Source organism: Ambystoma mexicanum, chromosome 13 (genome assembly GCF_040938575.1).
Source record: "Ambystoma mexicanum isolate Mex_15411 chromosome 13, UKY_AmexF1_1, whole genome shotgun sequence".
NCBI classification, from domain to species: Eukaryota; Metazoa; Chordata; class Amphibia; order Caudata; family Ambystomatidae; genus Ambystoma; species Ambystoma mexicanum.
Genome location: NC_090938.1, coordinates 531,646,359 through 531,661,279, shown reverse-complemented (window position 1 = coordinate 531,661,279; position 14,921 = coordinate 531,646,359). Strand labels below are relative to the sequence as shown.

The 14,921-nt window shown below is 46.8% G+C and overlaps 1 protein-coding gene across 1 annotated transcript in view; it reads right to left on the bottom strand.

Moving 5' to 3' along the window:
* Positions 1–2,585: 2,585 nt before the first annotated feature.
* The window catches only part of C1QL1 (complement C1q like 1), a 322,573-nt gene continuing 310,237 nt past the window's right edge, over positions 2,586–14,921 (bottom strand). Inside the window, exon 2 of the mRNA XM_069634241.1 lies at positions 2,586–9,441. Coding sequence (XP_069490342.1) covers positions 9,262–9,441 — 180 coding nt within the window. The 3' untranslated portion in view covers positions 2,586–9,261. The remainder of the gene's footprint in view (positions 9,442–14,921) is intronic.

Below are 14,921 nucleotides of genomic sequence, written 5' to 3'. Positions count from 1 at the left end.
TATGTAGGGGTGCAAGCAGACGAGACAGAAAGGGACAAGACAATAGTGGACAATTGACGAAGTAAACAATGGGCCTCATTACGACCCAACGTACAGCTTCTGGCGCTGTTAACCTCCTACCACCTCAGTACAAGGTCTGCTCGCGAGACCCGCTAAGGGCGCCTGGTAAAACCAGGCGCCCTTAGCGGGTCCCGCAAGCAGACCAGGATGCTAACAACAGGCCCGTCATTAACAGGCCCATTTTTAGCATCCTCCCTATTCCCATTGAGCTCTATGGGGGCTCAAATAGGAATGGGGATGTACCGGGTCTGGGTTCCTTGAATGGGGAAATACTAGGCCCTCCAAGGTCGGAATGACCCGGTATTTCCCCATTCAAGGAACCCGGACCCGGTATCCGGTACCGGTATGGGGGCTTTTAGCGGCATGGCTACCTCCATACTCGGAATGAGGCCCAATAACTCAGATGGAAGAGCAAGCAGAAAACAAGGCAGTCCGGTAAGCAAATCAGGTTACCAGGGCATCAGGAACTGAGCAGTCATTAAAAAAAGTACCTAGAGGAGGGTGGAGCGCAGCAGAACACAGAAAAATATACAAAAGAACAAAGCAGTCACAAAAGTAAACCTAGAAGAAGGAAGAATGCAGCAGAACACAAAGCAATACAATGCAAAACAGGGCAGTCAGTGAGGAAAAAACACAAAACAGTATACAAAGAGCAGAGCAGTCGACAAATGTAAACCTAGAGGAGGGAAGAATCCAACAGAACACAGAGCAAAACAATGCACAACATGGCAGTCAACGAGGAAGAGCATAGGGGCGTGTGGGTGCAGGAAGCTGGACAAGGGAGGGCTGCGAGGCACACGCGATAGGGAGTTGCAAGGGACCATGCAGTCAGGGAGGTGCCGCTGCGAGCGAACCGCACACACACGCTGCAGCGTGAGAATAAAACTTTTACAAATGCACAACTTACTGTGCCACGGAGCACCTGTCCTCACCCCAGCTCCGGAGAAGTTGATGTTGACGTTGTTAACAAGAAAACCTGGGCCTGTCTGGTTTACCATGTTATATGTAATAGGACCATTGAGTAAAAGGATCAACATGACATAGAGGGGACCGCTTGCACAGAAGCGCAAATGCATGTGGTCCACTCTGTGCAATTTACGGGGACAGTGTGCTAAATTCAAGGAAATGTAAGGCAATCCTTTTCAACATGACTCCCCCTCCTCCTTGATTATTATGGTGTGCCAGCAATCTACGACTGTGATTCACCTCCATCTGTAACTGCTTATTCCTTCTGGCATGTAACTGTCAATTGCCATTTGGCCACATGTAATGGGTACCTGCAACAGCGCTTCAACGCCCTTGGGTTTTGTGCACTCTATAAATGAAATAAATAAATAAATATAATCAGATGAATGAATATTGCTGTGGGTGTTGCAGTGCAATACTTAGTACCGCCAAGGCAGCAACTAATTCCTTAGGATCATATGGACTGGAGACTGGAGCCGATATTCTCTGGGGAACATATCTGTTAGATGCCAATCTTGGGACAACACATAAGGATTGTTCCATGACCACCTCCTGCTTTGGATCTGGTGTATTCTGGGACATCTTACCACATGTTATGACAATGGGCCTCATTATGGGTCTGGCGGTAAGCCTGCCGGTGATACCGGTGGCTTGCCGCCAAACCCGGAAAATATTACCGGCATCTGACTTCCCGGTAACACCGGGGTATTACAACCCGGCAGACGGGAAGTCAGGCGCCGGTAATTCTGTTAGTCTCCATTCCCATTGCGCCCCATAGGATTCAATGGGAATGGGGACCCCGGAAGAACCGGCATGTTAAGAACGGTGCCGGTGCTTCCGTGAAAGTCTGCGGGCGGGTGTGGTTCCGCCTGTCAGGTCTGACCCTGGCGGGCAGGACGGCACCCGCCCGCAGAGTCGTACTGTGCCAGTCCGATAACAACGGTGCCTGTAGGCTTACTGGCACTGTTGTTACCGGACCGGCTCAGTTGTAAAGAGGCCCAAGTTTTCTTTTTTGTGGGCCAGCCCCATAGATCCCCTTTCTGCACCACCAAAACCCCTTTCCCCCTCATCACCCCATCTAATCCCCATTTTAAACCCATATACCCTACACCCACCCCAAACTCACTGAGATTTCTCATTCAGGATAATGCAATGAGACGTATGTTCAGGTGAGCAGGTACCCCTATGTTATGCTCGTCTCTACAACATTATCTCCCCAAACTCAACACAGCTCTTCTTCAAACAAAGCATTGCATCCTTGACATTAGTGTTCTGTTTCCAAGGTGTGGGAGCTGATATGAAGGCAAAGGAAAGAGAGGCCAAGGTGTAGGTGCTGCCATGACAGGTCATAAAGTGAGGTGAAGCAGGCCCAGCAGACATGATAAGCGAGAGCTCAGCAGCCAAGGGACGCTATGAGTTGGAAGTGACACATCCCTAGCCAATCAAGGGGCAGAAAGAGTCTTGTGAAGAAAAGGAACTTTACAATAGGAAAATACACGAAATACATGGAGGAATAAAAATGCCGTCAGGTGACATGAAAAGGACAATTACGCCAGAGGGATAAATCAAAGACACATTTTATTACATGCTGGGTCAAGGCAACATGTCTTGGAATGTTCACACCTTGTCATGATAGGTAGACAGCAGGGCCCTGTTAGAGCTAGAAGGTGTTTTTTGGTCTGTGTTCACGTATGGTAGGTTTCAGTAGAAAGTCACTTGGGAAACCATCTAAGGAAGTTCATTTGCAGAGAATTCTGTTCGATGAGCAGACGTAACACATTATCAGAAGCTATTTGCATCCCATTGTATTGGCCAACTATGAACAATAACACAATACTCTCAACTTCCCAGCTTAAGCGTGCGCCCCCTGTAATCACGGATTCCATTTTCCAAACATTGGAGTCCAGCAATTCTTCTTCTGGGCAGAACATTCCTCCTCTGGAATGCATCACTTTCTCAAGGTGTCATGGCCATCCCTGCCTATGAACCTGATCGAGTTGATGAACCGCTAAATAAGGGGCAAAAGGGACAAATGGACATGATAAGAAGGGAAATCAGAAAGTGGGAAGGCGGATCGGCCCCCTGGCAAAGGAAGCAGATGGAGCAGTCTTGAGAGGTGAGGAGTCAGGTGGCAGTGCCGTGTAGTATGGGAGGAGAAGGGGCGTTATTCTGAAATCAATGCAGTGATATGCAGTGGACGCTCAGAAGGCGTCTACGCCTGAAGGAATAGCAGAGGAGAAGGCGCTTTATGACAAGCAAACATAAGAGGAAGGGCCTCCTGAAAAGTAAATTGAGCAACAATAACTTAATATGATGGAAAAAGGGGAAGACTCCCCTGTATATGGAGTCACACGTGTACAATGTAATGAAAAGGAGTATGACATTTTCCATTGGCCATCAGTTTGCGGAATGTGTACAGGTGAGGTACATCAACCTGATAGCCAAAATAAGCAGGCCGGGTTTGTATTCTGCGCCATTTCTATAAAATATGAGCACGTTGGGTATGACTGTGAGAGAATGCTTCTTGTCACCCAAAATATAGACGCTCACATTATATGGACCCTCACATTAGCAGTTTATTGGAATGGGAGAGTCAGTCTTCCCTAGTTTCTCTCTCAGCCGAGTTTTACATCTCAGTGTTTATTGATGAAGTCTAGGTATACACCAATAATCCGCAATAAGCTGTGACGAGTATTGAGGTAGTCAGGCAATATGGCTATTATTCAGCTCACATGATCAGTTTTTTTATTTTTTTATATAGCACTTCATGCTGGAGTTCTACTGCTTCTCAGCGCTGGAAAGATCGATGTCATTAGTACCCAATTCATTGACCTCAGAAAGATAAAGGGTCTGGCTAGCCCTGCCAGAATTTAAACTTGCAGCATGCAGGATTTCCCTATGCCAGAGACAAGCGTTTAACCTGAGAGCTATCTGCTCAGAAAAATGTAACGTAGCCATAACTTACATGAGATTTAGGAGACCGCAGTGTACTTGGGAATGGAGAATGTGTAGTTCATATTAAGCGCCCCTCTAATGACCTTCACTAGACTGCCAGGCTCACCCAAATAAAGCAAATGTGATGTAACTTGGAACCGCTTTATTTCAAATCACAGGCACTCTAAGTGATCTTGCTCGTCAACATATACAGACAGTGCCACAAAGCCATATTCACAGCAAATAAAAACCTTCTCTGAGAAGTCCCAAGAGGCCATTCAAAGCACTCGAAAACTATTTGAAGATGTGCAGAGCACTGTAATTGCCCAATAGTCCTCCTCAATGCTTCTTTGAACTCAAGAACTATGTGACACTGTGGCCAACTTCAGCAAACAGGAAAGCGAGGGTGGATATTATCCTGGGGAAAACACTGCCCCAACGAACAAACTGGTCAAGATTTGCCTACTGCTGACAGCTCCATGTTTGCATTTATCAACCCTGAGAATATCCTCCTCCTCCTCCTCTTCTTGCTCCTCCTCGTCCTCGTCCTCCTCCTCCTCCTCAAAGATCTCGGCCCTTGCTTGCCTTGGGAGAACCCTGCTTCCCACACAGCCACCTGGGCCTCTCAAGCTGCACCCTTCAACAGCAGTTTCTTTCAAAAGGAATTTGCCCAATACATCTATACTTCCCCCCATCTCTCCCCTTCCAGAACAGTCCTCGCTTCAATCACCAGAGCTGCACAGCTACTGCCCTGTTTGACCGTCTACCGAGGACCTCCAGGTTCCTCGAAAATGTTGCTACAAACTTCAAAATGCATTGCACTCATACAAATACTTGACAAATGTCTCACACAAAACTGAGATAGCACATAGCTAAACTTGGCACAACATCCACAGCATGAAAGGCTAAAGGATCCCTAGATCTGCGAATGCTCCATGCTCCTTGATCCCAGGCCATACTTAGATTTGGTGGACCAATGGATCCTGCCCCAAATCCTCTGCTTTATGGCCAACGTCTCTGCACGTTTCCGTAAGTGTCGCAGTCCCTTGCGTTTCAACCCGAAACCAGTGACCTTTAGAGTCCTGCAGGAGTCTCATTTCTCACATCTTCTGTTGACCAAATACAGAAACCAGTGATGATTTGCCTATGCTCCGACCACATATAATGTCACGACCCTAGAGAGGATGCGCAGTGAAACCTTCAGCGCGCGGGCCACCAAGAGCATCTTTTAACCGTGTCAGATGGACTAGAGGCCATCCAAATATGGATGGTGGTACAACCATGTCAAACCCAACAGTGCCAAGGCGTATATTGCCCTAACCCTGATCACATGCTCAGGAAATTAAAAAACCCTATGCACAATTCCCACCTTCTGTGACATCAGAAGCCCATGAGTCACCCAGGACAGCATTCTCGAGCGTAACCCACAGCTTGGCACAGTGGTCAAATCATCTATCTTTCAGCCCTCAAAAAAACAACACTTATAGTGATTGCGCCCTAATGGTATCAGGTAATAATGTCCCCATACATAATGTCCCCATGCATAATGTCCCCATACATAATGTCCCCATACATAATGTCCCCATGCATAATGTAGCTGAAGAAAGCCATTGGTGACATTATATATGGTGACATTATGTATGCGTACAGGTTGCGTGGATGTCCCCTGCTCCCCTTGTTGAACAAAATAAACATTTGGGGGCCACATGTTCAATGTAATAATGTCTCTGCAAAAAACGGTGACATTTTTGACAGGAGACATTTTTGCAGGGACATTATTACATGGAACCGCCCTAATAAACTCCAGTCTGGACAGCCCCAATTCCCTGTGCTCAGGATTGTCAGCATGCCAGTGTCTCTAAAGGGTGCATAAAACAGACGAACAGCTTAACAGGAGCCTATTAAAAGCCAACCGGGATCCACTCACCCCATAAAGTAACACCGGCTAAGTGGGCAAACTAGGACCTACTTTAAGTTCCTCACATGCTTCACTTACAAATGCTTGAATGCCATAGAACCTAACAAGTTTCCAGACAAACTCAAGCCATTATCTCCCCATCGACTTATTGCCCTCCCTGCATGCCAACCTTCGTACCATCCATAGACCATTCTACAAAAGCCATTGCGCGAGGTGCCCCTCCTCATCTGTCGAGTGACCTCTCAAACAAATCTTGCAATGTCCCATTGGCCACATTTTACGAGTCTCTGCTTTTACCCATTAATCAAGGGCTCATCACCTATCTTGAAATCGGGAGACTACGTATTAAGAACATTCTACTCCTTTTCAAATCATCGGACACATGTTGCAGAGCTTAGGGAACGCTTTCATGACATGTATGTATACGGGTTTCTCGACAAGGGGGTGGGGGAGGGTTCTTGTGATACAAATCCAGATACAAAGCATCTTGATGTAGATTTCTGGATCAAATCTTGGGACATGAAAGTGACAGTGGTGGAGTCTTGTGATAGATGCAGATAAAGTGGGAGGTGTCAAGGTATTGAGGTAGACTGAAGTATCGTGATATGGGCGAAATCCTGTGTATGGGGGTGGAGAATGTTGAACTGATGTCGAATTTTAGCCGGGCCATTGTGACATGGATATAGAGGTTATATCACGCACAGAGGTAGAGAAAGGTACATTTTAGTGTGAAGGGGATGAAACACATTTGGGGCGGAGAGAAAGTCTCATGATATGGCAATATAATAGTTACTTTATCATATGGACTGGAGTACAGGATCATGATATTTTGCCAGAGACATTTACTACATCTCTGGAGATAAAACAAAACATTGGGCCCCATTAGGACCCTGGTGGTAGCCGTGCCCTTATAAAGGGCACGGCTGCCGCCGGTGATGATTTTTTTCCGGGGACCAGAAAAGGGCAATAACCGGGTCATGCCGACCTTGGTGGACCCGGTTATTGCCCTTTTCTGGCCTCTGGAAAAAAACATTCCCCATTCCCATTCGAGACCCATAGGGCTCAATTGGAATGGGGAGGATGCTAACAACGGGTCAGTTAATGACAGGCCCGTTGTTAGCATCCTGGACTGCTAGCGGGACCCACTAAGGACGCCTGGTCTGACCAGGCGTTCCTTAGCGGGTCCCGCAGCGGTCCTCGTCATAGGGCTGCCCTTAATGAACGGTGCCGGTCCCGTACCGGTACTGTTCATTACGGGACTGCCAGGGTGCTAATGAGGCCCATGGTGTCCTTGTTTAGGAATACAGTGTGATGATAATGATATGGAGTGAAAAGTGAAGTCTCATGATGTTTCAAACGCAAAAGGAAATTGCACGATACCGAGGTAGAGCAGGCGAGAAGTCCCCGGCTACCATGACTTGAGGGTTTCATGAGACAGGAAGAGCCCCTGGTTAGCAGATTTAAGAGTTGTCTCATGATACAGGGTAGTGCATTGTGGCTCATAGTTGGATTATTGAGAAAGAGCCACCTGGAACAGGAGATAGATAAGGAATTAACTCTAATGGTTTCGGGTCATGACATCATCTCATGATAGGAGTCAGAGGTTGTGTTTCATGATATGCTAATTGAGGAAGAGCCAAGTGAAAGGGAGACTGAAGAGGGGAGTCCGAGGGTTTAGGGATATAGAAGCCATCTAATGATATGGAGATTGAGAGAGAGAGAGAGAGAGAGAGAGAGAGCGAGAGAGAGAGAGAGATTCTGAGAATGATAGAAGAATTGATTAAACTAAAGCCTCCTTAGGGGGAGCCAAAAGCCGGACAGCTTGACAAAAGGAAAGAGCACACCACATTGCTATTGTATTATGTTACGGCCTATTGTAAAGTGTGCGGTCACAATCGTTATGGCTTATTGGTACGGAACAGATGCGTTTGGAGACAGATCTCGTGCTCTCTTGCCTGCAGTATCTCTAGTACCATAGGTTGTAAGAGGAGCCTTTAAATATCCAGACATCAACAATGCAATACATTTATTTCATCCATACCCAGCAGTAGCATAGGTACCTGTACTTTCCATATATATGCATTTCTCATTCCCATAAAAATATACACCGATAAACACTGTACAATCTATATGTACACACATTGATAAGGTGAACCTTTTCACGCTGGCAGTTCATGTGACTATGTGGCCTGGCACCTACAAGAGGGTTGGGGTTGCCATCATTGTACAGCAGACTTAGACGTACAGAGTATGTGCTGGCCTAAGTACTGACAAGTTTCTTCTCACAGTAGGCATCAGTCTTTGTGGTTTCGTTGCCAGCTACGAACAGAAGACAGGACCATGCTTGGGTGCGCATCGGCTCTGGCTGCGGTTCCTGTAGAGTAGTCCAATGGCCGAACACCAGCAGATCAATTTCCAACTAAAAGTACTTTCCGAAATTAAGGGGCACGAGCAAGGTTGCAAGGAAAAAAGATAGAAAGTGCAATTCTTCACGAGTGGACGAATGAGCTTGAGGGTGGACAGGCACCCACCCTCTGCTTAAATATCAGAAAGTTCACACTCGCCCTCTTGCTCCCGCCCTAACACAGGACACACACTGCAACTACCAGGCAACACCTAGGTTGCATTTGAATGTATATATCTGTATGTATCTGACTAGATATGCTGGTAGTCAGAATGAGACACAATGCACAGTTGGACACTATTAAAGACTGACGCTGACATCCCTCCAGAGTCTGACAAATAGGACACATGAATCGCCCACAGATGTAAGGAGAGACACACATGATTGGGCATCCGGTACCACTGCAGTCAATCTTGGTAAGCATGTTTTGCCATGGCCTTGCTCGCTCCCTCTCCTCTCCCTCTTTCTGACACACGCACACACACGTACACACACACACACACAAACACCGGCAGTGGAGATTGATGGTGGTTTTCTCAGGGCACAACTCCAGTAATCAATGGTCCTTGTCTCTTTCATCAGTCATTGTTGTATTTAATGTATTTGTTTTGTTCATTTTCTTTTGTCAAAAAGTGCTTTTCCATCACAGAACAAAGGCTGCATCGCACCGCACGCATCACTGGGTGGACCAATATGCCAATCTAGCATAGTGGTGTCTGTGCCAATACAGCAGGAAGTAGGGCACTGCAAGAGAAAAAGGGACTGCGTGGCCTTACCACAAGAGGTCCACGTGTCTCCACGCTGTCTCCTGCAGCTGGAAATATACTAGCAGGCAGTGCATGCCGTCCCCTCATACCCTGGGTGGTTACTGGACAGAAGTGCTGATGAATCCGAAAGCTCCTCTGCTGGGAAATTAGATGTAACCAGAAGGTGGAGAACAGGGAGACAGACTGTGGCACTCTGGCCACGGCGCACAGGCTCAGTCTGAATAGATGACGAACCCAGAGAAAGTGCTGTACTTGTTATTGTTTCCGCCGTGCGCTTTGCCGCCATCAAGCTTGACGTAGACCTCGTCGCCAGGGTCCAAGTGCAGGATGACGCTGTTGCTGGCGTAGTCATAGTTTTGGTCGGCGTCCTGGGCAATGGCGCTCGCCCTTACCTGGGAGGAGAGAAAGGCACAGCATTAGGGCAGCTTGTACTGGTACCATGCGTGCATTATTTAAGTTTCTGCTTGCAGGTGCAGTGCCATCGACCAGTAAGGAAATCACTTCAGGCTTCATTATGGTGATGGTGGTAATGGGAAAAACAAGTGGCATTTCAAATACCTCAAATTTTAAAAATACCACCTAAGAATGGGTTTGGATATTTACTGCATGGGGTAAATAAAAAGAATTGCGTGAATTAAATAACACAATTGGCAGAGACCCTGAGCTCACACACTTCAATGTTGTCTTGTGATGGCGTTGATCATTCTTGAACAAAATCTGTCATGGGAGGCACACGTGAGCAGCCGGCATTAGCATAATTGATCTAAAAACATTTCACCTAAAACATTTGATTGATTTTTTTGGACCTCTTTGGTCACATTTAATTAAATATATATGTTGGGGTGGGTAAAGGTATAGATTAGGTTGAGGGGAAGCAGGGGGGTTGCGGAGCACCCCCCTTCATTTTAGACCGAATAAAAGGTCAAATAAATGTTATCAAATGTGATTAGGTCAAATGTTTTAGGTCAAATAGACCCAAACCGAACAGCCTAGTCTCCTATACCTCGAACTACCTTAAATTGCTGTCCTAGCTTCGCCCTTCTTGAGCATCAGCAACTGTGCTATGATTGCGCGTGCCATCGTAGGGGCCAAGCTTGGTTATTGTGCTAGCCTTCTACTGGGGCAACCAAAGGAGAACCTTTCCGACTTCAGGTGATTCAGAATAATACTATGCATGCTGTAATGGGGTTGGGGAGGGCAGATCATGGGCTTCATTACGACCCTGGAGGTAACCATGCTGCTTTTTGCGGCTTGGCTACCCCTATTCCGGGTACCGGGTTCCCTGAATGGGGAAATACATCCCCATTTCAGCCCCCATAGGGCTCAATGGGAATGGGGATGATGCCAAAAACGGGCCCGTTAATGACGGGCACGTTGTAAGCATCCTGGTCTGCTCACGGGACCCGCTAAGGACGCCTGGTTTTACCAGGCGTCCTTAGCGGGTCCCGCGAGCGGACCTTGTAATGAGGCGGTAGGGGGTTAACAGGTCTGTCAGCTCTACCGGCCCCGTTAACCCGCTACCGCCAGGGTCGTAATGAGGCCCCGTGTCTCCATAGCCGGAAGGGCCCCGCACTGGTAAGCAGTGAACAGCCACATTAAGTACCGTGTGCACTGCATACCGCACCAATGCCTTTATGGCTTGGGCCCAGAATATCTAGCCCAACATCTCCACTGGCTGCCTGCACACAGGAGCTTGCGTTCTAACAACACCTTCCTTCTGGTGACGCGATGTTCCAAACGTTCCTGTTGACAAGACAGTTGTTCCCTCATGCAGCCCCCAGTCTCTGGAATGAGCTTCCCCCCAATCTGCAAGCATGCTCATCTTTTTCTGTTTTCAAGAAGGACCTGAAGACAGCAATTCTTTTGCTAAATTCTTGAACTAGTAAAATAACAGTTTCATCCCTTGTTTCTCTTACCTCTATTTTATGTACCTATGTCTTGTTTAGCGCCTCTGTACCCATGAGCTTTGTCCTTTGCACTATATATATAGACTAAATAAATAAAAATCATAAAACATTCTTGAGGAATTTGGCAATTAGTTGACCCAATCCGAATGGCTCTAGAACAAACCATCCTCGTGCTTTTGATGGAGAAGTGGTTAATAAATGAAGGGAGTTAAGAAGAAACTTGAGGGAAGTTATTAGAAAGAATGGGGGGAGATTACACCATTCAGAGCTGGCAGTTATCTAATTAAATAAGGAGTATTAGTTCTGGATTCGCTGGCATGAAGCAACAATGCCACAGCACAATGCAGGAAATATGCTGATAGCAGTGTGTAAAAAAGGTCCCCGTGAAATATGGAGTTAAAAGATGAGACCTCTGCACACTACTTCTCCAGTATAAAAAAATGATCAGGGGCCTTGGCTCTCATGTTAGCCAGTGTTACCAAACACCTTCATTTAAAAGTGCCCATATTTCCTTTCAGTTTTCCAGTCTCTAGAAGCAGTCTGTTTGTGGCAGTGCAGGAGATAGGGGACTGCGTAGAAGAGCTTTTCCTGGGCATGGCTTCGACATGCCCAGGTGCCCAATCACCCTGGCACTAAGGGAGGCCTTAGGCCTCCAAGCCTGACCACTGCAGAGCCAAAGACGTGTCTGTGTCCTTAAACATTTTGCAAAGAGGCACAAGCCTTTCTTGCTCTGAGACTACTGTGCTGGGGTCTTGGCACAGTATCAATAGCATATAGGGGACACAAAGAATGATCATTTTGCAAATGTTTCAGGCAGGGGTGAAGTCCTAAAAATTCAAGTGGGGGGACTCATCAACAAACGCAATGGGATGCGACGTCGCCAGAAATTTGCATATCAAGGTGAAATATACACATTCGATTTAATTGGCTTTGTATAACCACCCAAATTGTACAGGACAAATGGCATTTGCCTTTCATAAAATCATCACACAACCAAGAGAATGTATTTTCTTCTAATAGTGTTTTTGAAAACGTTAAAAGGTGTGCATGTTTTAAACTCCAAGAACCAATACAAATGTTTTCCCTGAAACTTGCAGCACCGAAATTAGACATTTCATCTTTAGTTGTTTGTTGTTTTTTTCATCAGGTTATATGGTACAGTGGTGAAGTGTCCGGCCTGCAAACCTGACTCTGGTTCAATTCCCAAGGTCACATCCAGGCCCTCCAGAACTGCGGACTCCAACAGAATAACGTCAACTCTTACTTGAAGAGTGCGTTGCGGGTGGCACTAGCTTCTCTAATATGGCTGCCACCTTCTGGAACTCCCTCCCCCCTGAGCTACGACTGATTGACTAGCAATCAGCCTTCAGGAAAGCCATCAAAACCAGGATTTTTGTTTGACAGTTCTTCATGTACTTTCCATGATCTGTATGACACTCTTTTTTTCCCTGTAAATGTAACCAAACATAATGCATCAAGTAACTTTTGCGCCGCATTCATGTTACCCTGAATCAAGCCTTCCTTCGTTCCCTCATAGCGCCTCGATGCCTTTGGGCTGTAGTGCGCTCTATAAATCCACCATGAACTAAAATAAAGTCTAGCATAATTTGACATGGAGTAAACACTTAATAACCTTTTTCGCATCAGGATGCCAAGCCTTTTTAATTGGACCACTCCATTCTGTTACCAACAACATTCACCTTTATACACACTCTATCTTTGACTATGCCACACTTAACTCAGGCTTGGCAGTCACAGAATGAACATTCTGGAGTTAGACCTTAGGTACAAAGCACAGAGATGTCCAGGCAAAAAAGCCAACAAACGTCCAGGATTGCCAGTGCACACCCTTGAGCCCTTCACATATACAACATTACACTATTACCATACAGTTCTCGAAATCTAACCTGTTAACATAACCTAATTAGCACAAACCTTTACGGCATATCCGCCTCCTCACTTTTGCAGAACCATGATCCACCTAACAGGACTGACACACACCGATGCCACCTGAAAACATCCTACCCCCACTGCATTCCTCCCTAAGGACTGGTATTACCCAATTTGTTCATTTACGTTTGATCGTTAGGTCTTTTTGACCTAATTATGGGTGTACGTTTTTACCTTCTTCCCTTTTGACCTACTTACCTGAACATTTGGAGCGAGGTTTGCGTGGGTGTCCCATGCTGCTCATGTTCAGATACCTACGTCAAAATGGGGTACCGGGGTGTCCTCTGCATCATTAACAATAGAGGCGGGGGACAAAAATTGCTTGCGCCCCGGTTTTCAATGAACAGGCAAAATGGGGGCCCGAGCAATTTTACTGCGGGCAGTCTGCCCATGAACAAAACAAAACATTTGCGGGCAGATCGTATACATTCTAAGGTCTTGATATCCCTGGCCTGGGGGAGGGTGGACGGCACAATACACCACTCCATGGACAAGCCTACCGTCCTCTGATATTACTAAGGTGGTGATTAGGTGCAGTACTAAAGTATATTAACATACCATAACATAAATCCATACAGGGAGAATGTGTGTACTTGCCTTAAAATGCAACCATGTGGGCTACCTATACAACATTTGTGGGATAGTAACTCTTGAGATACCAGAACCAAGCGTTGGGATTCTGCTTCGCTTATTTGATGCAGGACTTAAAACCTGCCACTCTGTTCCTGCAGTAGCTGAGGTTTGCAACAGAAGACCTCTGACTTCCCTTCTTTTTGCAGGGCTGTGCTGCTTTACCTACTGTTGTATAGCAGGACGGGCCTATACCTGTATCCTGAAACCTGCACTGCTTAACTGTCAGTTAATGTGCACATCCTGTCTGGGATTTGCCACGTCATATTTATGTGATGGTTACTCAAAGCCATCATCTTGGTTCTCTAATGCTGCCTGTGGCCACTGTGAGTAACACAGAAGGGGGTCTCTCTGCCGTCCCTCTGAAGGTTAGGACTGGGACTAGGAGTATGTCCTCCATTTGCATTATCAAGCAACGCCTGTGAACACTCTTGCAGGGATGCCCTCACTCCCACTCCCCTCTGCACTCCCTTCCCTTGAGGACTTAGAAGTGACCTCTGGGTAGTCTTGAGTGCTACATCACCAATTATTTCTGCACTTTTCACCCTCTTTCCCAGCCATTCAACCACCTTCCTTCTATCCTCACTCACTCTATTTTCCCTCACTCTCTGGCCGGCCTCCCTTGGCCCTCCTCCTACCCCTACCTGCGAGGCTAAGAACCTTGGCGTCAGCTTTGACTCCACACTTTCCTTCTCGGCCTATATCTCTGATGTCTCTAAAAAGTCAAACTTCTGACTGCACCTCCTCAGAGGTATTCTGCCTTTCCTCTCCTTCCCCCAGAAGCTCATGGTATCCCAAGCTCTGGTTCTCTCTAGCTTGTACTATTGTAACAGCCTCTTTCTAAATCTACCTGCCTCTACTCTCCGCCCTCTACAATTTATCTAGAACAGGACTGCGAGACTTGTCCTTGGCCTCAAGCCCTGGGATCGTATCTCTCCAGCTGTGAAATCTCTCCATTGGCTCCCAGTGGATGCAAAGATTAAATTCAAAACCCTCTGCATTGTCCACAAGGCTTTCTGGGGCCTGGGTCCAAAATACCTTCAGCTATCCCTCCGCAAATACCTCCCCTCTCGAGCTCTTCGCTCCTCTACCTCTAACTCCCTCAGGGTAAGTCGTTTTTCAAAGAAACAAGCTGGGGGTAGATCTCTATCTTCGACTGGGGCCTCCCTCTGAAACAGCCTCCCTGCCACTCTAAAACTTGAGGAAAACCATCTCCGGTTCCGGAAGCACCTCAAAACCTTCCTCTTTGCTTCTGCCTTCGCTCCCCTTCTCCCCTGCTGATCTGCTCTCTTGGCACTGTGCACCTGGCCACCCTCTGTCCCTTGGGCCCAGGTACCTGCTCACCCTGCCACCTTCCTGCACTGCTTCCTGGACACCCCTTGCAC